The 23,577-nt window shown below is 43.5% G+C and overlaps 1 protein-coding gene across 5 annotated transcripts in view; it reads right to left on the bottom strand.

The window, feature by feature from the left end:
- BRAF (B-Raf proto-oncogene, serine/threonine kinase) overlaps positions 1 to 23,577 on the bottom strand; it is a 50,133-nt gene that overhangs the window by 9,791 nt on the left and 16,765 nt on the right. Inside the window, exons 10-20 of one of the 5 annotated variants that reach the window (XM_072145213.1) lie at positions 23,071 to 23,190; positions 21,278 to 21,417; positions 21,083 to 21,200; positions 18,589 to 18,673; positions 15,665 to 15,841; positions 15,533 to 15,579; positions 15,097 to 15,215; positions 14,168 to 14,299; positions 13,889 to 14,023; positions 12,910 to 13,063; positions 4,472 to 4,584 (exon numbers count right to left, since the gene is read on the bottom strand). In XM_072145213.1, the coding sequence (XP_072001314.1) occupies positions 4,487 to 4,584; positions 12,910 to 13,063; positions 13,889 to 14,023; positions 14,168 to 14,299; positions 15,097 to 15,215; positions 15,533 to 15,579; positions 15,665 to 15,841; positions 18,589 to 18,673; positions 21,083 to 21,200; positions 21,278 to 21,417; positions 23,071 to 23,190 (1,325 nt within the window). In that variant the 3' untranslated portion in view covers positions 4,472 to 4,486. Of the gene's footprint in view, positions 1 to 4,471; positions 4,585 to 8,856; positions 11,266 to 12,909; positions 13,064 to 13,888; positions 14,024 to 14,167; positions 14,300 to 15,096; positions 15,216 to 15,532; positions 15,580 to 15,664; positions 15,842 to 18,588; positions 18,674 to 21,082; positions 21,201 to 21,277; positions 21,418 to 23,070; positions 23,191 to 23,577 lie in introns of those variants that run through there. The other 4 variants (XM_072145214.1, XM_072145218.1, XM_072145215.1 and 1 more) reach the window with 4 other exon arrangements.

The following is a 23,577-nucleotide window of genomic DNA, read 5'->3' as shown; positions in this document are numbered from 1 at the left end:
CAGGAAGTAAAACTACCCAAAAAGTTTGATAATTAACATTTACAGAATATCTGCTTTATGCTGAGATGATATTTTATGCTTCCGGTCATTTTTCTAGGATGTTATGAGGCGCAGAACTTTAGGTGCGATTTTTCTTATTTTCATGAAAATTGCCATAACTCACATTTTGAGGGACAACTCGGCTTCCAAGTGACTTTGAGAGGCCTAAATAATAGTAAAACCTCATAAATTACCCCACTATAGAAACTTCACCCCTCAACATATGTAAAACAACTTCTATTAAGTTCATTAACCCTTTAAGTGTTTCACATGGGTTAAAAAATATGGACCTGCGATTTAGAAACTATGGAATTTTTTTGGAAATACATTCATTTAGGCCAAAACTGACATTTTCAGAATAAATTAAATGATGAAACGCACTGCAACGCTTGATGCCCAATTCCTCCCGAGTTTACTGATACCCCATATGTGGTGGTAAACTGCTGTACGGGCGCACGGCCGAGCATAGAATGAATGGAGGCGCCGTCCACAGCAGATTTGTATTGTCACATTGTACGACCTATAAATTTTTATTTTTTTTGATAATGCGATCATATGAGGGCTTATTTTTTATGGGATGAGATACAATGTATAAATAATTTATTTTGGGAGTCTAAAGCTTATTCATGAGATTTTATTAACTATTTCAAGGGGGACACAAACAAAATCATCAATTTTTATTTTGGATTGTGAGCATCCCCCCCCCCCCCGCTCACCGTAACGTAAAAATAATATTTTATCTTTATTCTCTGGTTCACTACGATTGCGGTGATACCTCATTTATATAGTTTTTCTTATTTTGCTCAATTTTCCTGAGCAAAACCAATATTGGAGAAAATCGCATTGTTTTTACTATTGACAAGTTTTCAGGGCCATAACTTCTGTATTTTTCTGTTGTCAGATCTGGTTGAGGGCTTATTTTTTGCGAAAACAGTTGTTCTTTTCAGTCGTATCATATTAGGTACCGTAACTTTTTTTGATCACTTTTTAGAACATTTTTTGTGATGGTGTTTGATGAAAAATTGTATATTATGGGAAGTTTTTCGAGTTTTTTTTTTACGTAGTTCACCGAGCGGGTTCAATATTGATTTAGATATATTGTACAGATTAATACGGACGCGGTGATACCTCATTTATATAGTTTTTCTTATTTTGCTCAATTTTCCTGAGCAAAACCAATATTGGAGAAAATCGCATTGTTTTTACTATTGACAACTTTTCAGGGCCATAACTTCTGTATTTTTCTGTTGTCAGATCTGGTTGAGGGCTTATTTTTTGCGAAAACAGTTGTTCTTTTCAGTCGTATCATATTAGGTACCGTAACTTTTTTTGATCACTTTTTAGAACATTTTTTGTGATGGTGTTTGATGAAAAATTGTATATTATAGGAAGTTTTTCGAGTTTTTTTTTTACGTAGTTCACCGAGCGGGTTCAATATTGATTTAGATATATTGTACAGATTAATACGGACGCGGTGATACCTCATTTATATAGTTTTTCTTATTTTGCTCAATTTTCCTGAGCAAAACCAATATTGGAGAAAATCGCATTGTTTTTACTATTGACAACTTTTCAGGGCCATAACTTCTGTATTTTTCTGTTGTCAGATCTGGTTGAGGGCTTATTTTTTGCGAAAACAGTTGTTCTTTTCAGTCGTATCATATTAGGTACCGTAACTTTTTTTGATCACTTTTTAGAACATTTTTTGTGATGGTGTTTGATGAAAAATTGTATATTATGGGAAGTTTTTCGAGTTTTTTTTTTACGTAGTTCACCGAGCGGGTTCAATATTGATTTAGATTTATTGTACAGATTAATACGGACGCGGTGATACCAAATATGTACGTGTTTTGTGTTTTATATACTATATTTGCATTTTATGTGTTACTGGGGAGATTATGGGACTTTTATTTTATTTATTTATTTAATTATATTATAAAAAGATTTAATTTTTTTTTTTTTACATTTTCTACTTCTTGGCTTGAATAAGCGATCATCCGATCGCTTATTCAAGCCTTTACACTGCAATACACTTGTATTGCAGTGTATAGTGTAAGTAACTGAGCATGCCGCGCATGCTCAGTTACTTACAGCCGGGTCCTGCCAGGAAGGCAGGACCCGGTGAGAAGAGGAGCCGACAGCCCCGGGTCACTCGTCGGAACCCGGGGCAGCGGCAGGAGGGATCGGATCCCCCGGTAAGCACACCGGGGGGGTCCGATCCACGGGGGACACACTTGCACGCCGCGGTCATGCTTGACCGCGGCGTGCAAGGGGTTAAACACCCGGGATCGGAGTTTTTCCGATCCCGGGTGTTAGTGCCGGGTCTGGGCTGTAATATCACAGCCCGACACCGGCACTATAATAACCCGATGTCCCGAAATCTTCTTCTGATGCGCCGCCGTAGAAAGGCGTCGCATCAGAAGAAGTACCCTTAATGACCGCCGTAGAATCCCGATAGGGCGGTCATTAAGGGGTTAAGATTAATCACCCACGATTGTTGCCAGTACAAGTCTGGCACGAACCCAAACTTTGTGGTTCAAGTCAAGTCCACTCAACACTACTCGGGAACGGTGAGGGCTACAGATAAATTTCGATGTAAGCCACAATCCATGGAACAACGCCCTTTAGAGGATGCAAAGCGTTAGGGTTAGGGATGGTGATGTCATTGACCGAACCCTACACGAGGAGGCCGGAGAGGGACCCACATGTTGAGGACACAGTGTGCCACGTACGTGATGGTTAAGAGCCGCCACCACCCAAATAACCTTTGTAACATATAACAAATGTAAATGTTTTGGTCTACGGGCAGTATGTCTTCTTTTAGACACTATCGGTTGGCAGCGATACAATAAATTCCATATTTATTCAGCGGCGGGAGCCGACACAGCGCACAACAGCTGCTTATCTAGAAGATACACAATCCAAACTAAATTATCAGACGGTTTGAAAAGACATAAACATGTAACCAAAGGTCCACGGTGTTATTACAGTACTTGTGTTTACAAGTTATTTACACTCATGAAAGAAACCCTATAAATTCCACATTTGTAGAAAATTTTTTCTGCATAAATTTTATAGCTGATATATTTAAGCCGGATAAAAAAAATTTTGTTTTAAAAATGTGTTCTTTTTGTATCGTTAGGTTTGGAAACTTGGGTTATACTAGAAATATGTGATCGATGTGAGTGGGGGTGCACCATCTACAAGGCGGGTTGAACCTCTTGCCTCAGGCAGCACCACTTGCTGAGTCTCTTCACAACTGATGTCATCCTTGATTGTGAGACACTGCTTGGAGAACCCACTGGAGGACACACCTCAACCCTCATTTTTAATTATATGTAAATTAACACTTGGGTGAACAGTGGGTGTGGCCATTAGATCTGGTGCAGTTCCTGCTTAGTTACACAGGGGAAACAAGACACAATCAATAAAGTCAAGGGCTGAGAACCTGGGCTAAAGCAGGTAGTTTGAATCTCCTAGCCATGCCCACAGAGCACAACCGTAAAAAAGGGCCATCTAGAACATATGGCACACCTCCACCTTTTTACATTTGACCCACCAATGACCTGACCTTCCTCTCTCTTCATTCTGGACATCACTACACATCAGCTATCTGGCACAAGCTCTTCGAGCTGATGTCCGTCTTCTCGCTTGCACTGGGTTTCAATGGTCGATGGAGTAGACTTACAAAGGATGAAGGCCAGGGCAGCGCTGAACGAGGATGAGCAGGTAAGAGCTTGCCATAATGGGGCTCCAAACAACGTCCAGTGTGGTGGTTTTTTTTCCACCCCTGAAAATCGGTGATGCGGGGCACTTAGCCTCCAGTCCATAAGCACTTTTCATTTTCCATTGAATGAGATGGGACGATGGTGATGAATGATTCAATTGTGGACCGTCACGTTCAACCTCACGACCCAGACATATAGCCGGCAGAACAGACAACCTGGCAAACTGATGCCCTTAGCAACTACCCATGTCTATGATTGGCCCATGAGGACACCCTTTTAGACCAAGATGTTGGGGTCGCGTGTCCAAACTCGAACATCTCTACTTGTGATACAATGATTCCTGCCCCAATTCCAAACGTTGATGGTTCTCTCTGGTTGTATTAATGGTGCCCTCACTTCAGTAGGTGAGTAGGCCTACGAGAACGGGTATGTTCTTCTAATCTACACAAGGTTGAAAAATGTGAGAGGACATGGGGGCCTATGTAGGAAGATTTGGTGTAGACCAGAGACATATTGGTTGTCCTCCAGCATCCGAGCAAGTTTCTGATTCAAGAATTTGATTAATTTCGAAAAAAAACTCCCCAACAAAAATATTTCAAAAACTAAATAGCAGGGGATCATAATTGTCCAGCCTTTAGGAAGCACATGGAAGTTACATGGTTACAACGCAAGAAAAAAATTTAATGTTCTTCACCATGAAAAGTCCTGAAAAGTTGAAACTAGTCTTCTAAAAACTTGTTTCCATCTTCCACAACTTGTCTTTTTTTCCCTCCTTTTCCATCAGTTTGGATATGGTCGATAAGAACGCTCCTCCCATCTGTGGACACAAGGACAATGAAAACATACAAAATGATTTTAGCGTCCAGCAAAACTGTTGAGCGTGTGATGGAAAAACAACGTGAATTCATCTAATAAATCCACAACATAAGTTTTCAAATCCGATTGGCGACTGTAGGCCACGCCTACACTTTTTTTTTTTTTACAACAGTTCGATTTTTTTTTTAACCTGAAGCAGTGGCGTTACGGCAGCCATACAGGAACAGTGGCCCATTCTACTTCTGAGGCCAATGAGGCTTCAGCAGTGACCAAACCATTGCCATTTGCTGCCCACCTGGAAATATTTTTTTTTTTTTTAAATCGCTTTATTGGCACAGAAATGAAACGGTGCAACATCACAAAACAAGGATCATTAGCTGAGGTACATCAGATATAACAACATATATCTTTACACAATCATTTGTCATGTGTGATAACATCTGTACAGAAACAGCGATCCAGTAAACCCCTCCCCAACCCATACATAGAACAGTAACCAACCTGGTCGAGAGGTGTCAAGAGATAAATGGAGTTAAAGAAAAGGTAGTAGCAATGGTTAGGCAACAAGGTAACCTACCACCCTATTTCTGGAGAGCAAGGAATCCCTCCTGTTGACAGTGCACAAAGGAGTGCAGGAAGGGTGCCCAACTGTAATATGTAAAATTATAATAATATGACCTCCATCGAGTATTGCATTCACTGAAAAGGGACAAGAGACTCTCTCAGACAGCGAACATTAAAAAGAGTATCTGGGGAAGAGCACCAAGAGCCCCACACCTTTCGGAACTTATCCGGGCAGCCGCGGTGTTTGTACACTATATTCTCATAAGGCAGAGTCAGATTAACTAGTTTCTTCCACTGAGAGACAGTAGGAGAGCGATCAGCCATCCAGCGTATGGCAATGGCCTTACGGGCCAAAAACAGAGCTTCCTTCAAGAAAATAGCTTCATAATGGGACCAGTCATCCTCCCGGGTAATTCCCAACAGGCATAGGGCCGGCGAGGTAGGGACCGGTTTATTCAGGATAGTAGACAGCAGAGAAACCACTTCTGTCCAGAATACGGCTATGTAATCGCAAGTCCATATTAGGTGGATGAAATCTGCCCTGTCCACATGACATCTGTGACATCTAGAGTTCGGCAATCTATGCATATGAAACAGTCTGACTGGAGTGATATAGCATTGATGGATGATGAACAACTGAATTAGTTTATTATTGGCTGCCGGTGATACCGAGGTGTGAGACTCCTGGGCCGCCCCCCAGTCTTCATCCGATAGTGAGGGAATGAGAGCCTCCCATCGGGCTCTGACTGGTAGTGGGGGACCCTCCAACAGCTCAGAAAGGAGGTGGGTATAGATAACAGATACCAGGCCTCTAGGACCCTGAGAGCGTAGAATTCCAATCAGTGGGAATGAGGAGAAAGCAGTCTCTGTCGGAGGGAACTGAGCCAGAAAAGCGTGCCTTAGCTGTAGGCAACGATAGACTTCCCTATCTGGAACATCAAAAGCGGATCTAATTGCCTCCACAGAGAGAGCCTCCCCATCCTCCCCAAGAAGTTGAGCAATGTTCACTAGACCCCTGGCGGTCCAGTATGAACCATCTTGCAAATCTGAGAGATGGAGCAAACCTGGGTGGGACCAGAGGGGAACATGAACAAGGGTGCCCAGTGCAGCTGATAGTTTCTTGGCATGAGACCAAACCTGTCTGGCCAGCCTATGCAAAGGAAGAAGGTGGTTAGGCTTATAATCAACAGGCTCCAATACTGGCCACAGGGAGCGTAGGTGGAGGAACCGGGCAAGGTGACTTTCAGCGTCAGGCATCTGCCCAGGTGACACCCAACTACGGAGATAGCGAAGCTGACCCGCCAGGTAATACAAGAAGGGATCCGGCAAAGCAGCCCCCGCCTGTGCCTTAGGGCGACGCAAAGTGGACAGACGGAGTTTAGCACGCCCACTCCCCCAGATGAATGAGGTGCACCTGGAAATATTTACCAAGACCGGGGACCATGTTTCAGGAAAAATTTTTGTTAACAAAAATTTGAATGTTCCTCCCTACACTGACTTGCCTCCAGTGAAGGCCCCTTACATAAAAGGCCCCCACAAGTGTCATCCCCCTCTACAGCTGCAGTGCACTGGTCCACCACAAGCGTCATGCCCCCTCTACAGCTGCAGTGCACTGGTCCCCCCACAAGCGTCATCCCCCCCCCTACAGCTGCAGTGCACTGGTCCACCACAAGCGTCATGCCCCCTCTACAGCTGCAGTGCACTGGTCCCCCCACAAGCGTCATCCCCCCCCCTACAGCTGCAGTGCACTGGTCCACCACAAGCGTCATGCCCCCTCTACAGCTGCAGTGCACTGGTCCACCACAAGCGTCACCCCCCCCCCTACAGCTGCAGTGCACTGGTCCACCACAAGCGTCATCCCCCCCCCTACAGCTGCAGTGCACTGGTCCACCACAAGCGTCATGCCCCCTCTACAGCTGCAGTGCACTGGTCCACCACAAGCGTCACGCCCCCCCCTACAGCTGCAGTGCACTGGTCCACCACAAGCATCATCCCCCCCCCCCTACAGCTGCAGTGCACTGGTCCACCACAAGCGTCATCCCCCCCCCCTACAGCTGCAGTGCACTGGTCCACCACAAGCGGCATCCCCCCCTCTACAGCTGCAGTTCACTGGTCCACCACAAGCGTCATCCCCCCCCCCCCTACAGCTGCAGTGCACTGGTCCACCACAAGCGTCATCCCCCTCCCTCCCCCGTACAGCTGCAGTGCACTGGTCCACCACAAGCGTCATCCCCCTCCCTCCCCCCTACAGCTGCAGTGCACTGGTCCACCACAAGCGTCATCCTACTTGGCGGTATAAGGGGAAGGTTATGCATTTTTACTTTTTAAATTTTCTTTGAAACTGCCACATTATTTTCAATATTTTTGCTTTGTTGTTTTGAGAATAAAATATTTTTTCAATTGCCAATTTTTTTTTACTGTCACAGAAAAATAAATAAAACTAGATTATTTCTAATATTAGAGAGCAAAAAAAATAAAATAAATATTTATACATATTTTTTTGCTCTCCAATTTTAGACAAAATATAATTGCATTTTTTTTTTCGGTTTAAAAAAATTAGCAACTGAAAACAAAGTCGGACATCCCCTTTCAGAGTAAAAAAAAAAAAATCTTAAAAGGTGATGTATGACTTTTTCAATTGCTAATTTTTTTTATACAGAGAAAAAAAAATGCAATTATATTTTGTCTAAAATTGGAGAGCAAAAAAAAAAAAAATTATATATATTTTTTTTTTTTTACGAATACCCATCTCTACTTAAAAAAAAAAAATATTAAAATCCCCTTTAAAAAAAACTGTACCTTACTGCAGTTTTCTTTTTCAAACTCCCCCAGCTTTTCTTTTTTTTTTTAAGTCGGACAACCCCTTTAAATCAAATTTCAAAATTTCCTTTTAAAAAAAAATAAATCTAAAAATCCTTAAAATTAATACACTTTGCTTATTTACTTCAAAAATGCATTTTTACTTTTTCAATTTTTTTTTTTTTTTTTTGAAACCGCCAGATTATTTTTGCTGGTTGTTTTGAGAATAAAAAGTGTCACAGAAAAATAAATAGAACTCTATTTTTTCTAAAATTAGAGAGCAAAAAATTTTTAAAAAAACTTTTTTTTATCTCTAATTTTAGACATCTAAAATATATATTTTTAGATATATATAAGTGTAAAATGTTAAAAATCGAGGAGCCCTAAAACAATGCATAAATAATTTTTTTTTTTAACACTTTTTGTTGGAGTGACGCGAGGAGCAGGAGGCGGCGGGGAGGATGGACACAATGGAAACATTTGGAAATATGGTCTTTATTATAATTTACACACCACTTTTATACATATCCCCCAGTATTTCCAACCTGAATGTGCACTGCAAGTCAGTGACTGACAGTCATTATGTACAGCAACATAGAACGCAGATTATACGGGTGCATCGCTATTATTATCATTATTATTATTGGAACCTTCCGATACAAGACCCAGTGCTGGAGACGTGCGAAATGTAGATACACACAGGAAGAAGAAGACTCCAAAACTTCCGAATCATAGAATTTAAAAAAAAATAAAAATAATAAAAAAAAAAAAAATGCAGTATTTTCATAAAAAAAACGGAACACAAAAAAAAAAAGTTTTTAAGTGTCTTTGTATATCAAATTTTTTTCAAAACCTTTCATGGGCCTGAGAAAACATCCTTAAAATTGTAAAAACGTTAAAAAGGGAACCCTTTTTCGTTTTCACCAACACCACTTTTTTTTTTTTTTTTTAAAAGTGTGGGTGGGGGAGGTGGACAACCATTGGCCGCAGCAATACCAATCATTGTGCTTGCCGGTTCTCGATTGGACACACAATGGCAGATAAGAGTTGGCATAGACTTCAAAGTTGAATTTACGACAAGGCCAGTCTATCCGTCCACAAAAAAAAACCCAAAAAATAAATCTGGTAATATCAGTTAGCATCGTCGTAACCAAATTTTTGATAGCACCAAAGGACTAACCACTGGTTTCACAACAGGGTAGTCCGAAACGGAACTAAAATTGGAAAAACAAAAAAGGATTTTGGGCCCATCCAGTAATATTTAAAAAAAAATTCAAAAACTTACAATATAAATTTTTGGAAATTTCTGGGAGAAAAAAAAAAAAAAATCCCCCAAAACTCGATTCTTCTTCCTTAAAATGTGTTTCCAATTAGTGAATATCTGTGAAAATTCTTAAAAACATATGTACAAATCGGTGACTGGGGCAGTTGTGGTCACAGCATGACGTCCGTCCCGCAGACGGAATCCAACAAAAAGGTGTCTAAAGCAATGAGAGAGTATCAGGGGGCGGGGCAGTTTATTACACAAGCGACTGGTCTAAAAGTTTTCATATACAAACTGTGGCCAAACTCCAAAGCGTTCCACATTTACATAGCAAAATAAATTAAATAAATAGCAATTAAAAAAAAAAAAAAATTTTTTTTTGAAAAAAAATAAAATAAAAATTAAACTGTACAAAAAGAAAGTGAAATATGACCTCGTCAGTAGCTACCGGTTTAGGCTTTGGAGTATAAATATTTAGTCATAATGTCGATACCAGTAGCATAAACACTCAAACACGTACGCTCACACTCACGCTAACATGTGGGCTTTTTTTTTTTTTTTTAATAGGTGGCCCTTGGCCAAGGCCAAAAATTTTTTTCTGTTGGGGGGTCGACAGAATAAGTTAAAACTGGCTTGCGCTACTAAGGTGCGGGGGATTCTAAAAGTAACAGCGCAAAGAGAGAAACTGTACAGCTGACCAGGAAGTAAACTTAAGCAGGGGAGGGTTTTACGTTTATCATGTGACTACTCAGCATGGAATGTAAATTTTTTTTTTTGTGTGTAGGTGCTACCCATGAACCTTGTAGGATACAAATTGAATTCCGAAATAAAAGTCTAGAAACAAAACAGTTCAATTTCAGTCCATGCGAGGTCTCACCGAAAGGAATGAAAAACACCAGAGCAGATAAGACAACAGAATGTCAGAAACCAGAGTTTTCCAAGCCCCTCCCCTGAGGAACAAAAATAGATTAAAAATGGATGTTTTACAGGGAGGGGTGGACAGTTTTTTGCATTTAGGTGTTAGATGTTAAATAAAATGCAGAATCTCCACAAAATCCAATAGTAAATGGGTAACCACATTATATCGCCGATTCTGGATGGAGTAACCCTATTTATTTAAAAAGCGGTAGGGTTGAACTGAAAACCGATATCTGTCTCTCTTCTCAATTCTAATGAGAACTTATCAGCAAGTATATCTTGAGCAATGAAAAAATTTACTTCTGTGGGGTATGTCAACATAGACTCAGGTACGGACTCAGATAATTTTTAAAAATATTTTTTTGGAAGCATTACTACATTAAGTGCACATGAGCAGGGGCTGGGGATAGGGGCTTAAGGATCTAAAATCAAGACATACCCTACAAGGACATTGATTAAATGGTGTATAAATTAGAAAAATATACTTTTGCTCCACAAAACAGCGCCACCACTGTCTAGGGCTGGTATTGCAGTTCCACCCCATTCAAATCAATGGAGATCATAATTTTTACTAATCAAAAAGGATTGATTGCTGGTCTTGTTGGTGCGAAACAAGGACGGACTAGAGACATTTTACCGTACCAGTTGAAAGTAGCGGGTGGGGGGATGTGGAGATACAGCATTTTACTTTTCCCAAAAGGAAAGAAAATTATTTTAGCAGATAGTCCCGTTCATGATTGGAGCAGGATCCACAGAAAATGTGAGGTCCTCAGGGTTAGTTTTTTAGACAGAAAGAGTCTCTGCAACGAAGAAGATCCGAACCTCCTCAGCTGAGTGTACAGCAGGGGCGTGCCGAAGAACAGTGCAGGGCCACGCCCCAGAGGAACACAGGAATTTCAGTTGATCCCTTTTCCCTCCCCCCACTTAGTTTTAATTTCCCCTGATGGTTCATGCTGCTCCCTCTTACAATATTGGTGTATTATCTGCATGTATATTTTTTTTCTTTTTTGTGTTTTTTTTTCTTTTTAAATTTTTTTTTTAGGCCCAGCGCTAAGAAACTAGAGGAACATGAGACTTAAAAGTAGTAACAGAGGTGCTTGTGCTGACTGTGCCGTTACTTGAAAGCTGTAAATTCTCCTGCAGAGGGAGTACAAAAGAAATCAAAGTTTTATTAAAAAAGCAGAAAAGAAAAAAAAATAAAATAAAAAAAGGGTGATGAACTTGTATGCACCACAAGCTACACGGGTTAGCGCAATCACAAAAACAAAACAAAAATATTACAGCGACACAAAGAAATACAGAGGTCGAGGAACGATGTGTAAGCACAAGACGAGGGTTACACATCGAGAAGGGATTAGATGATAGGTGAAAGAGGAGTTTTTGGAATTTTTTTTTTTTTTTTTTAATTAGTCCACTGTTAGGAGTCCTCAATGGGTGGGCATAGTACAAGTTCCTCCTTGCCCCATTCTTACCCTCCTTCATCCTGAAAACCAGGGTACCTGCATGTTTGGCCAACCCTCCATGGCCTCTACCAGGACATGGTCAGGGCCAGGTGTGCACAACCCTAGTCCAATGATATGAGGCTCTTGTGAACGCTAGAATGTGATCACACAGGACCTACCTAGCCCCCCCCCCCCATTTGATTTAAGCCTAAATGTGACCACTAGCTAAGGGACTAGTCCCAACTTAGGCTACCAGGTGTAAAGGGTCACAACGATCATGTTCAGTAGACATATTGCTGGATCGGTGGCCAAATCAGGGAAACGGACACCCCCAGCATGGCCATGATTGGGTAGTTCGAACCCGGCCATCGAGTCAGCTCATCTCCAGTCTCAGGCCATGAGATAGTTCTCCCAACCCCATGCAGGAAAAAGGTGGGAGAAGTAGCATGCAATACTCATAACCCGAGAGCTCCCCCTAGTGGCGGCTCTGGAAATCTAAAATGTAATAATTTATCTTTATGCAGGGGATTTGGATCAACTAAAAGTGGTTTCTAAGAAGGAGCTGGTTTGGTCAGGTGTGATTAAAGGCAGAGATAGCATCAGTTATGGGAGAATGTTTTTTTTTTTTTTTTTTTTAAAGGGGATGTCCGGAAATTAAAAAAAAAAAAAAAAAAAGTTTATAGGAGACTTTACATATGGAGAGGCTACAGACTGTAGGAGAGGCCATGTCACTGACTAATGCAGAGCAAGTCTTTAACAGGACTGTGAGCCCTAGGTAGGTACACTTTTCCGGTAAGTTCTAATTTTACTGCCCCCAATTTTTATTTAAAGGGGGTTCAACAGCTCCACAATCGATAGCAGGAGGTGAACGACGTTCCAGCAAAGCCCCAGTGCCTGCAATAAATCTGACCTGCAATACCAGACATGACCTCTTCAAACATAATGGCGCTGTTTGTTTGTTTTTTTTTAGAAAATACCAGCTGAAAAGAAGAAGTAGAAGGAACCAATTTTTGAACTTTGAACCCTGGTCGTTTAGTGTAGTGCAAGTACCCTGACTAAAAACTTTATTGAGGTCACGTCTAAACTGACAAAGAAAAAAAAAAATATATAAAAAACAAAAATCCCACAACAATAATAATAATATCATAAAACAGAATTCAGCTCCCATGTCACAGCACACGTATACACTTACAATAGCTTTATACAATGTACACATTCTATACGTTAACGATAAACCAAGAACGGTCACATGGACAATGACAAACTCCTGCCAGCAGGGGGGTGCAAGTAGTGGAGGGGGCTCGGAGGGCGTGTACGCTCTAGTATATCGTGAACCCACCATATCCACCGGCCTGGATGGGTGTTTTTGGAGAAGCACAAGCGTACAGACTGAAGTCCTCTGTCTGGAAGCCGGCTCTGTTCAACGACGGCTCGGATGCACTGCGGTGAATTTTTGGCAACGACCGGGCCAGGAGTTCGATGGAGGCAAGAATCTGGGGGAAGAGAAAAGACCAAAATGGGGTCAAATTTCAAAAACGGCGTAGCTCTCCTTGATGCAGCTTCCCCCATCTATAACCCAGAGCCGTAGTTACAGCAGCTATGTGGAGAGTTAAGCCTCTCGCCTCAGGCGGCACCACCTGCAGTAAGAGGGGCGGCAGCATCAGAGGTGCAGTCACCTGCTATAAAGAACAACTTGACACTTAAAAAATAGGGTTTCTTTACACCAGATGTCAGCATGGGTGCAACATGGGGAACCCACATAGCTAAAGAAAAAAAAAAAAAAAAAAAACCTGATGGGGCAGAGAGGGCTCCATTCTATATCTCGCCTCCGGCAGAAGAGTTTAGGTTCACACTTGTCAAAAACTTACAAAACAGTGCCACCCTTGCCCACAGGATGTCTGTGGTATTGCAGCCCTGTCCAATTAAATTTAACAGAGCAGAGGTGGGTCACGAGACACACTTCAGACAAATCAGAGGACGTAACCCCCCCCCCCCCCCCCGTAATGGTCCAAGGTGCCCCCCCTTTGATATCTGGGGTTCAAAATAGGCTTTATTAATAAAAATCTTGCTGCAGACAAGTGGTAGTCCAACACCAAGGGACAACCACAAGAATATGGGTCATCTCATAAAGCCCTAGACCCAATGACACATGGGATGGAACCAGATGTTTGGGACCATTGGTTCGGACCTCCAATGCTTCACATAATCCCTCACCTTTAACTATACATGCCCCTTTAATTCCCCTCACCTTGGCTTCTATCAATACCATCATAGCACTTCTATGGAGAGAGCCCTCCCGATCCTCCCGGAGCACTTACCTGTGGGAACAAGGGCCGCTCGTCCCGCTTCTTCTTTAGACAGTCGGCCATTAACCTCTTCATTGCTTTGGGACAGTTACTACGGACTTTGCTGAGGTCTGGAGATAGATATCCTCTGCCAACCATAAATATAATCTAAAAAATAAAAAAATTCCCAAAAAAATTTTTTTTTGTAAAAATTGACTGCAAAGTGCCTACTTCTCCATGCAATGAGCTCCCTCTAGTGGCGGCTGCAGGAATTGCAATGTGACCGTTTGCCCCCCCGTAGTCACGTCTTACCTGGTCTCGGTTATTTATATTCTGATACGGAAGCTGCCCCGTCATTAATTCATATAAAACTATTCCGAAGGCGTAGACATCCGACTGAAAGCTGTAGGGATTCTTGTCCTGCATTCTGATCACCTCCGGGGCCTGCGGGAAGAAGAGACGCTGCGGTGACTTGGGACTGTAAATCATTGGCTTACACTCCAGGACTGTGCAGTAGGGGTTCATCCTCACACTGCTGTGCTCTGTGCAGTAGGTTAGGTATCAACCCGGGAGATCAGACCTTTGTGTATGTTGCCGTAAGCAGCAGGACTGTAAACCATGGGCTTATACTCCTGTGCAGTAGGTGAGAGTCCTCACACTGCTGTGCTCTGTGCGCACAGGGTTCGGTATCGACCCTTGAGAGATGTGTAATCAGACCGTTGTGTACGGTGTGAGCTGCAGCAGTACATTGAAAATATGATTTTATATTCCAGGATTGTAGCTTCTCCAAGCATACTAGGGGCTCATCCTCACACTGCTGTTCTCTGTGTAGGCAGTGTTAGAAGTAGGATTATACAGCTCTCGAAGGACAATACCTGTGTAGGTTGTTAGTAGCAGCAGGACTGTAAAAACGCAAAATAAATGCATTTATAACCCAGGGTTGTGGACACAGTGGCGCGTCACACTGCTTTCCTCTGTGCTCTCTGCACTCGCCCGTTTCCCAGCCCTGTGGTAACAGGCTAGGAGTTCTGTGCAGAGTAATCCTGCAGTTCTACTCTTCACCTACTTTGGTAGACTTTGTGGGCGAACCACACGGAGAGGACAGAGAGAAGGAAACTTGATCTTGGGATCAGACTACACAGTTTGGTTTGTAGTCTGTTACCATGGAGACAGCATAGAAACGGCAGTTAAAGTTAAAAGAAAAAAAAAATAATTGGTAGTAATGTAGAGTACTTTCTCACCATCCACAGAATGGAGCCCGATAACTGCTCGAACTGGTGGGAGCCGCTCCACCGAGACTTCACAGTGGCCAGGCCAAAGTCACCGATTTTTACCGTGAGGTCCTCGTGAAGAAAAATATCTGGAGAGGGCAAGGGGTTAAGGAGAAATTTCCACCTGGAAGAACTAGGAACGGTAAGTGGAACTGACGAAACTCATCCGCCTTCTTAAAGGGGCGGGGTCAAGAGTCAAAAGGTTAAACTAATAAAAATCGGAAAACGGTTAGTGCCCTCAACTGCCTCATAGTTGTGCAGGAGCCCTGCACAATAGATCGATAACCATATTCTCTAGGTAGGGAGTAGATGTTGAACTTGATACAACCCCTTTAATACAGGAGCAATCACGAGGAAGACGCCCAATGAAACCTTGACCCTACGAGGCCCAAGTCCTAAAGGATACTATTGCTTTTCAGATCTCGATGGATGATCGACTTGGCGTGCAAGTAGCTGAAAAGAAAGAAGGTGAATGTGGTGTTAGTGGAAGCTCGGGCAGAGTCTGCGGGAGAGGTAGGGGGGACGGACGGACACTTACTCCATGCCTTGTGCTGTCTGTCGTGCAATATCGATTAGCTTAATCATCTCGAATTTGGTCTCTATGATGTGGAGGTGGTGGTAGAGGCTGGAGCCCTCGCACCACTGGGTCACTATCGCCAGCTGCGGTTTGGTGGAGTAACCCATGAACAGCAGGATGTTCACGTGACGAGTTTTCCTACAAAACAAAGGAGTCGCGAGTCATTACTGGGGGACAACTTACCAACCCATCACCATTTTCAAGATCTACCAGGGACGAACAAGAGTCTTCCCTTCAACTGAAAGCAAGCAGAGGCTTAAAGGGGTTGTCCGATATTAGGAAAAAAAAAAATAAAAATAAAAAAAAATGGCCGATTTTTGTTCTGTCAGAAAACAGCGCCTCCCCTCTCCACAGATGGAGCCTGGTATTGCAACTGAGTCCTATCAAAGTGAATGGGACCCGAGCTGCAACTCAATACACAACCCATTTACAGAAGTGCGGGCCTTTTTTTAAAAAAATTTTAAGAACACAAAGTTTTCATAATTTTGGACAACCCCTTCAAAAGGAAACCATCAGCATGTGTGACCGGACAGGCTGCAGGCTGTGTTCAGTATTAATCCCAGGAGAGATGCGTAATAATAGCTTTCTGTATTTTGTTAGTAGCAGCAGGACAGTGAAATATAGATTTTATATTCCAGGATAGTACTAGGGGGGGCGTGTCCTCACACTGCTGTGCTCTGTGCCCTGGAGAGATGTGTAATCAGACTTTTGTGTTTCTTAGTAGCAGCAGGACTGTGAAATATGGATTTATATTCCAGGATTATATGCGGGGGGGGGGGGGGTGTTCTCACACTGCTGTGCTCTTAAGAGCAGCATACTGTACAGACGTCTCTGCTCTGAATAAACTGTATAACAATCTAAGGGTTGAAATCTACTGCTCTCAGTCAGAGTGGATGGAGCAGGTCCATGAACTGTGCACAGCAGTGTGAGGACACCCCCCCCCCCCTCCTATATAATGCTGGAATATAAAATCCATATTTCACAGTCCCGCTGCCACTAACATACACAATGGCATGATTACACAGCTCTCCAGAGAGTATACTGAACAATGTCTGCACAGAGCACAGCAGTGTGAGAACACATCACTCCCTCACTAAAAACCTGGAATACACATCCATATTTCACAGTCCAGTTGCTAACAACTAAACAAAGTTATGACTCCACATCTCTCCGAGGACAATACCAAACACTGGCTGCAGTCTACATGGTCACACCTGCTGACAGTTTCCCTTTCAGAGCACCCGATCCCTCCTAACCGATGACACGATGATGAAGTCACAAGACTATAATACGCCCCTTTTATTACACCCGATACTGGGTTTAACGACAAACGCTGGGACGGGATCAGCAGCGGTAACAGGGACGTATGATGGTCGTGTGAATTCAACCTTAAGGGGGAAGAGTCTGAGCTGCAGGAGTTTAATAACTCATCCCTGATTGGTCCATTTAAAAAATTCCCTAGAATCGGCTAGCCAATGAGGAAACACTGGCTGATAACTTGCTACATGTCAGCAGCGCATCTCCCTGTGTGAACAGGAACGCACAGACGACAACAAGGCTAGAGCCACCAGGCGATTTTGGGCAAAGTCTACAGCGCCGTCCTGCAACTTTTACACCAAGTCTGCTTCGACTAGCCTCTAGTCACCAACTCAAAAGGTCTAGATGGTGCCGCCGAAGCGTCCTTGGGGGTAGCAAAGTCATGACCGGTGTCATGGCCACGTTGCTGTGTAACCCCCCAACTGTAATAGGAAAAGCGCTCGCCCCTTTAAATGAGCATAAACCGACTCATCCGGTCGATCAGCGCTCGTTCCAAAATCAGTCCCTAAGAAAAACACATGCATCCTCATCATGTACATGGATGAGGGGAGAGGGCACGGGACCAGCTGTCAGCCAAGCTATGGAAGGCACATCAATCCCTTTAAAAATTTAAAGGGATTTCACAGGGTTAGAAAATTCTTCCCAGCAACAGTGCCATACCTCTCCTCGAGTCCTTGCAGCTCAGAGAGTGGAGTGGGTGCTTGCATCATTTGGGGGGAAAAAAAAAAAAAGCACCTCAGGTCTTACACATCCCCTTTAATGGGGAGGCTTCCCTATACCAATAGCAGTGCAGTATAGGGGCCTATAATAGGAGTAGAAACGTACCTTCGCGGCCAAAATCTGATGAAGCCGTGCGGAGATAATCAAGTATTTCTAGATATGCAAATGTAAGTGCACTGGAGGCGGGGACAAAATGCCCAATTTTCCTACAGACGACCACTAGTGCTCTGGCTCTTCTCTCTTCTTTTTGGCTAGCCTTAGATTTGTCTACAGGCCTCACTGAGTCACAAAGAGGCTGTACATTTCGACACAACAGGTCCCGCCCCCAATGCACTTGCTGCCTAATTTGCATATCATCATAAGGACAATTCTCTCTACAGCGCTCCATCAGTTTGTGGTTGCAAAAGTGTCTTTCTGCTCCTACTGAAGCCCCCTATACAGCACCCATATTAGGATAGGGCCCCCTTTAAGTGCATCAGTCCGTTTACAGTTCTTCAGCCTCTGGAGTATCATCTCAAACCACTGACAGTAAGCAGAGATCTTGAAAATGGTGAGAAATTCAAAGTAGATCAGACTTTACAGAACGTGATTACAACGTTAAGGATACGAGGAGGCTCTGCTGACGTACAAAGAAAAAAAAATGAAATTCTCGTTTTCCATCTAAATCTAAAAGGCGGGAGCGAGGATTCTTAAGAACCTGTGTGTTGCGCCTCTGTTGTTCCTCCTGGAAATTGTCAAAATTGTCCACATGGGTTTTCCAGGATGACTAACAAAAGAGCGTGCGAGGGTGCCGGATCAGTACACAGCAGTGTGAGAAAGTCATAAGATTACAGGACGGACATCGTTACCTGAGCACTCCAACTTCATTTTTAAAGGCCTGTAGTTGCTGAGGCGTCGGTGCAGTTACATTCAACATTTTTACAGCTACATCACCTATCAAAAAGGAAACAATGGGTACGGCTATAACAGAATGGAAGCAGTCGGATTGAGTATGTGTTTGGGTATTAAGAGGGAATGAGGTTGTCCGGAAGGAACACCGCTGTGCGAGGACGGCCACGTACAAAGCCCATCGTCAGACCTGCCCTTACATCCAGCTTACACGATTCCCCCTCCCTCCTCCTGCAGACTCTGTCAGGGGTGCTCTTCCCCTAGATAGCAGAGGTGTATTCCTACTGCCTTCATTAGCTCTCATGTAGATTCTTTCTTGGACCGACTTCTCCTTTTAGATCCCATGATGTCCTTGTGGTGATGAGAGGTGTATGACTCCCCCCTCCCCTGCAGAATCTGTCAGGTGTGCTCTTCTGCAAGATCGCCCAGCAGATGACAGATTCTCCCTACTACAGTCCATTCAGTACCTGTCGGCTATAGGGGCACAAGGTTCTAACTTCTGTGCGTGCTCTCCTCCCTCTGTATACAGATACACAGTCTGTGTAGTCGAGCCCTTTCCTTCTTCCCTGCCTTCCCTAATAACCAGTCATGTAATAGCAGAGCTTCACTCCTGGACAGACTGACCCTTCTACAGCTCTTTGAAGGCCTCTCCTCCCTTTAGCGGGCAGGAACCCAAGCCGAGGTATCTAGGATTCAGTAGTGTGTGCTCTCCTCTCTATATACAGATACACACTGTGTAACCCACCCATCCCTTTAGCCAAGCTTTGAGATCTAGGATTCAGATTTTGCAGTGAGGTCTCTCCTCCCTCTGGATACAGATACACAGTCTGTGTAATCCAACCTCTTCTTTCTCATCTACATCCCATACAATCTGCCTTCTCGGATAACCTGGCATAATTCAGGACAGATTCCTCCTTCTACACTCTCCGTTGATGACCTCTTCTCCATAAAACTAGCAGGAACTGAAGCGGAGGAGTCTAGGAGTTCCTTTTTCAGTCCATTAAAGGACATTCAGAGTTCTTCTCTCTGTATTTAGGGACAGTGTCTGTATCTGCCCCTTCCTTCCAATCTACATCCCATATAGTCTCCCAAGTAATGGCAGAGCACCTTCTTCTACAGTCCGTTGAGGACTTCTTCTCCATTGAGCCAACAAGAACTGAAGCTGAGGAGCCTATGATCCAGAGTTTGTGGTGTGTGCTCTCCTCCCACTGTATACAGACTGTACATAACCTGTGTATACCACCCCTACAGTCACTTTGCTCCCCTATATATATGATCTGCTTTCTTAAATATCCTACCATCTTACGGTAGAGCATACTACCATACTTCTACACTCAGTTGAGGACCTCTTCTCCACTAAGCAAACAGGAGCTGAAGAGGAGGAGTCTATAATTCGGAGTTTGTGGTGTGTGCTCTCCTACCTCTCTATACAGATACACCACCTGTGTAATACGCTCCTTATCCATATCCCATGCGCTCTGCCTTTGCCCATACATGACAGTTTATTAGCAGAGTTTCCTTCCTGGACTAGATGATACCGCGGAGAGTGATCCCTTCTCCCACAGTCTGTCTCTAATGCTTTCCTCCCAGTACATTATGTATGCGAGATGCTGCTGCCTTCAATAGTCCTTGCGTGTCAGCACAACTTCCTGAAATCTGGTGCAGTCTTTACCAATTCTTCATTCCTGCATAGATCTCTCCTTCTACCACCATTGAGGTCCTCCTTGCCACCAGGGACGGGAAGTGAAGATAAGGAATATATAATTCAGCGTTTCCTGTGCTCTCCTCTCTCTGTATACCTATACACAGCCTGTGTAAATCTGGCCCTTCCTTCATTTTCCTCCTAAACTACATCCCTTATGAAGGGCCTTCCCGGATAACTGGTGCGTCACACTTTGATCTAACCTTCGGCCCCTTCCCTGCTGCAACGTCTAACACCAAGACGAGATAAGACGGGGGAAAGCAGAAACACTTGGGAACAACGTGCTATCTGTTTTACGTCGGAAGCAGCAGGACAGCCAGCTATGTAAAGGGAGTTATACAGACTCTACAACAGCAAAAGTGGGAGGACATTTTTTGAAAAAAAAAAATAAAAATTCAAGTTCAGGGGTAAAAAAGTACAAAAAAAAAAAAAAGTGGCGAAAAAGTCATCCTCAAGGGTTGTCCTGAGAAATTGGGGGGTGCCTCCTGTAAAGAGATAGAGCTTTCACACATGCCCAAGAAAAATACACCTCCAAATCTGGTTCACGAAAACCCCAAAGCCCAGTAAAACAGTGTTCACGTCCAAGTCGTGGTACGGGTTTGGGTCTAATGGGCTCTAACGCTAGTCTTAACACCATGGTTCCTGATCCAAACATGGTGCGTTTAGAGGGAAGGTTAAGCCAACACTTCATGATCGATGGCAGAGGATGGGGAAAAGGGGGAGACAAATTTTGTGGAACACTGTGTACTTACCATGCCACTTTCCCTTATACACAGTCCCAAAAGAACCAGAACCTATCCGCTGTCCGACTGTGATTTGCCCATCTGGGATTTCCCAGTCGTCGCTGGAGTCTCTGCGTCCGAGGGTTTTCTGTAGAGACAAAAATTCCGGGTCAGTGCCATAGCCGCTCTGGTCACCACGTTGCGACCGCTCGGAAACCGACTCACCATCCGACTCCTGTCTTCTGTGGAGGAAGAGGATGATTTGCGCTCTCTCTGTTGACCTGGGGATTTCTGGAGAGCCTTTACATTTGAGAGGGATCCGGGTAGTGAAGCTGGAGGGGTAGCGGATAACCCTGGGGTGGAGCCTGGCAGCACAGAGGAATAGATTAGAGGAACGGAAGAATCGGGATGGAAAAAATTACCAAAAGGGAGGATACAAAATAGGATCTGGGGGAGGAGGATCTAAACTCTTGAGTCTCTTCTGATCAGGAGGTCACCCCCAAAGGTCTATTAACTTTTCGCCTTGTGGCTGGAACCACTGGGTTGACCAAAGACCAAAGATATTCTTCCCATCATCATAGTTACTGAGATTCCTATGCTGCTGCGAGTACAGGTCCCTGCACAGAGAACCTTCTAATAAGGTCCTGACTGTACAGAGTCACAAGCTAAGGCCCCCCCGGAATATTTTAATTTTTAGTGTTTCTATTCAATTAAAGCAAGCAAGACTGACCAACTGGCGCTTCACAGGATTGTCCATCCTACTTGTGACAAGTTCTACTCCAAACAGTGGAGAAAGTCTACTGCTTCCTGCTCTACTGCTATTATACAGCAACACAACTATCCCTATATTGTTCCTCCCCATCCCTAAGAAAGTTTCACAGTCCATTTGTAAAGCTGACTCAACATCTATGAATATTCATGTACTTCTAGCTCAGCCACGCCTCCAGCTTCCTGACTTACAAGGGGTAAGCTTTCTCTGCTACGTCATTCCCCCCTCAGTAATGAGAGACACTGTCTGTGTGACTCACTAAAAGAATTCCATGGGGAGGTGTGAGTGAGCAGTTTAATAAAGATGCTGGCTGTATATGACTGGCTGAAGAGAAATCAGCTCACCCCTTCTTTGGGAATTCTCTTCAGCGAGGTAAATGGGGCTAGAAGAGGGGGGAGGGGAGACATGAATATAATGGACACAGATCAGAGAAAAGAATGATTAGACGTGGGGCAATTTAAAAAAATATTGAGTAAAATTTACAAACAGCCTGTGGGCCTTTTCAAGCATGGGGGATAACAATATAGGGATAGTGTTAATGCTGTTTAATAGCAGTTTCAAGATATGTTTAGTTTATGTGGGTTTAAGGGACAGATTCCAATTAAACTATACTGGCTTCAAGAAAAATATCAGAATTGGGGTCCTCTCTGATCACTAGGGGCCACAAGTAATGGTTTTAGGTGCAAATCTGTGCAGAGAGACAATATTGCTGGGTTCTACGCATCCTCCTCCTCTCTATGTCTGAGGTTCACTGCTTGTCACCTACACATACGGGGGTGGGTATACATGTTTTGGGTTCACGTGGTCCATGAGTTCAATTCCGGATTGCAGAGGTCACATCGCCCTGGACAAGGTGACCTCTTGAAAATGGAGGAAAAGTAAACCTGATGCTACCCATATAGGGGGTCTGATAAATGATGAGACATATCAGCATGCACAATGGGGGAACAAACAGAAACTAAGTGGAAAGTTAGTGGATAGTATAACAAAAAGGTGAGAAGTGATGACAGCGCCTCATGCAGGTGTATAGGTGAATTACACACAAAAAAAAAAAATGCTAAAAAACACACAACTACAACTAGTGCACACAGAGGGAGGGTAACAGAATCCAGCACTGCCTTGTGTTCTGGACAGGGTAAACAGTGCTATGTAGGGGGGAGGGGGGGATTTTAGGCAATTTTAAAATGTGCGTTGGGGGGGGGGGTTCTAAAAGAAAAAACATAAGCAAAATTGATTCAGCCCAAACTACCTCTGCAAACGGGGTCAGACTCAAAATCAAAGACTATTTCACTGGGGAGAGAATGGAGGAGTGGGCTGGGGTTCCGAGAGTGGTATTTCCGAAGGCAGCGGGTCGGCTGGACCTGGGGGGCTGCGGGAGAAACAGAGGCATAAAGAAGGCAAAAAAAATTTAGAATTAAAGGGGGAGGGAAGAGAGAATAGAAAAGGGGATTCAATTTTTTTTAAATAGGGGGAGAGAGAAGAAAAAAAAAAAGTTTGGGTGGAGGGGGGGGGGGGGTGGCAGAATTAACAAGACATAATTAGCAAAATATTCCCAATAAAACAGACATTATAATTCACATATTAATAATTTGGGGCAATTTACTTTGTTAGAACCTACAGAATATTGCAACTTTAAAGGGCACGGCAACCTCACACCTAAAATTTTTATTATTGCTCCAACCCATCTATAAAGTGGTTCCCGTTTTGCGTATACAGCTCCCGTGCAGACTTACAAGATGGACTGTGAGGTCATACT

The sequence above is a fragment of the Engystomops pustulosus genome, chromosome 4 (genome assembly GCF_040894005.1).
Source record: "Engystomops pustulosus chromosome 4, aEngPut4.maternal, whole genome shotgun sequence".
NCBI lineage: Eukaryota > Metazoa > Chordata > Amphibia > Anura > Leptodactylidae > Engystomops > Engystomops pustulosus.
Note: the sequence above shows the minus strand (reverse complement) of the source record. Positions and strands in the feature narration are given on the sequence as shown.